Source organism: Alligator sinensis, unplaced genomic scaffold, assembly GCF_000455745.1.
Source record: "Alligator sinensis unplaced genomic scaffold, ASM45574v1 scaffold499_1, whole genome shotgun sequence".
NCBI lineage: Eukaryota > Metazoa > Chordata > Crocodylia > Alligatoridae > Alligator > Alligator sinensis.
The window spans coordinates 3419618-3420665 of record NW_005841864.1 but is presented as its reverse complement, the minus strand read 5'-3'; the positions used below and the strand labels follow the sequence as shown (position 1 = coordinate 3420665).

General features: G+C 67.4%; 1 protein-coding gene across 1 annotated transcript in view; it reads right to left on the bottom strand.

Annotated features, from left to right (window-relative positions):
• LMBRD1 (LMBR1 domain containing 1) overlaps positions 1 to 682 on the bottom strand; it is a 223701-nt gene extending 223019 nt beyond the window's left edge. Inside the window, exon 1 of the mRNA XM_006016640.3 lies at positions 592 to 682. Coding sequence (XP_006016702.1) covers positions 592 to 651 — 60 coding nt within the window. The 5' untranslated portion in view covers positions 652 to 682. The remainder of the gene's footprint in view (positions 1 to 591) is intronic.
• Between the last annotated feature and the right edge of the window lie 366 nt (positions 683 to 1048).

Sequence of the window (1048 nt, the reverse complement as noted above, 5' to 3'; positions counted from 1 at the left end):
GAAATGAGAGAACAGACCCAGGTCCCCACCCATCATCCCCCTCCTCTCTCAGCACCTTTGTGTACACACAACCAAGCCCCTACCAGTCTCTAACAGCACAAAGTTTCAAGAAGTTAAGTGACCTGGGGATATCAAAGAACAAGAACACACTTTTCATAGAAACTGGTTAAATCGAGGTTCCCTGGCCAGTGACTTAAATCGACTGGACTTAAATCAAACCCACCCTACTTGGAGATTTTCAAAAAGACCCGGGTAGGCGCAGCCTTGGCTGGGAGGACGGAGCTGGGGAGGGCGCAGCTTTGGGCGGGGGGAGGACGGGGCAGACAGGGTCCCCTCCAGCCCCCAACTCGCTACGGCTCTGCCCGGTCGTCCGCACAGCCCTCAGACCGGAGCCAGCGACTCCAGCACGGGGGTTTCCACGGGAGACCTCCACCCGCCTCCAACAGCTCCGTGCCACCGCATCCCCGCTCCCGCCGCCGGGCACGAGGCCCCCCGGGCGGGGCGGGCGGAGCAAGAGCGTCAGAGAAGACCGCCCCGCACCGGCCGAGCGAGCCACCGCGGCCTCCCCCGGGGGCGGGCCCCGCCTCCTACCAGCAGCGCGAGGCCGAAGAGGCACCAGCCCGTGAGCAGGTCGACCGCGGCAGTCGCCATCTTCGCTTCCGGCCGCGCAGCAACACCGCCCCGGGGCGGGGCACTTTAAGGGAGGCGGGAGGAGTGGCGTCGGTTGCCATGAGCACCGCCAAACAACCACGCGTCGCACAGCGTCTCGCGTCACCGCCCCGGCGGCCAATGAGGGGAGAGGGCGGAGCGCAGGGGCGCGAATTGCCCGCGGCGGCTCGGTCGCTCTCTTCCCTAGGTGCCCGTGCGCGGCCCCAGCCCTGGGAGCGCGGCGGGGCGGCGGGTCCAGTAGAGGCAATCATGGTGGGGGGCAGGGTCCCGGGCCGGGCCGGGCCGCGGGGATACTCAGCTCTTCCCGTCCCGGTCTCTCCAGAGCTCCTCCCCGTGCCTCAGTCCCCAGGCCCCTAGTTTTTCCCAGCCTGGTCCAGCC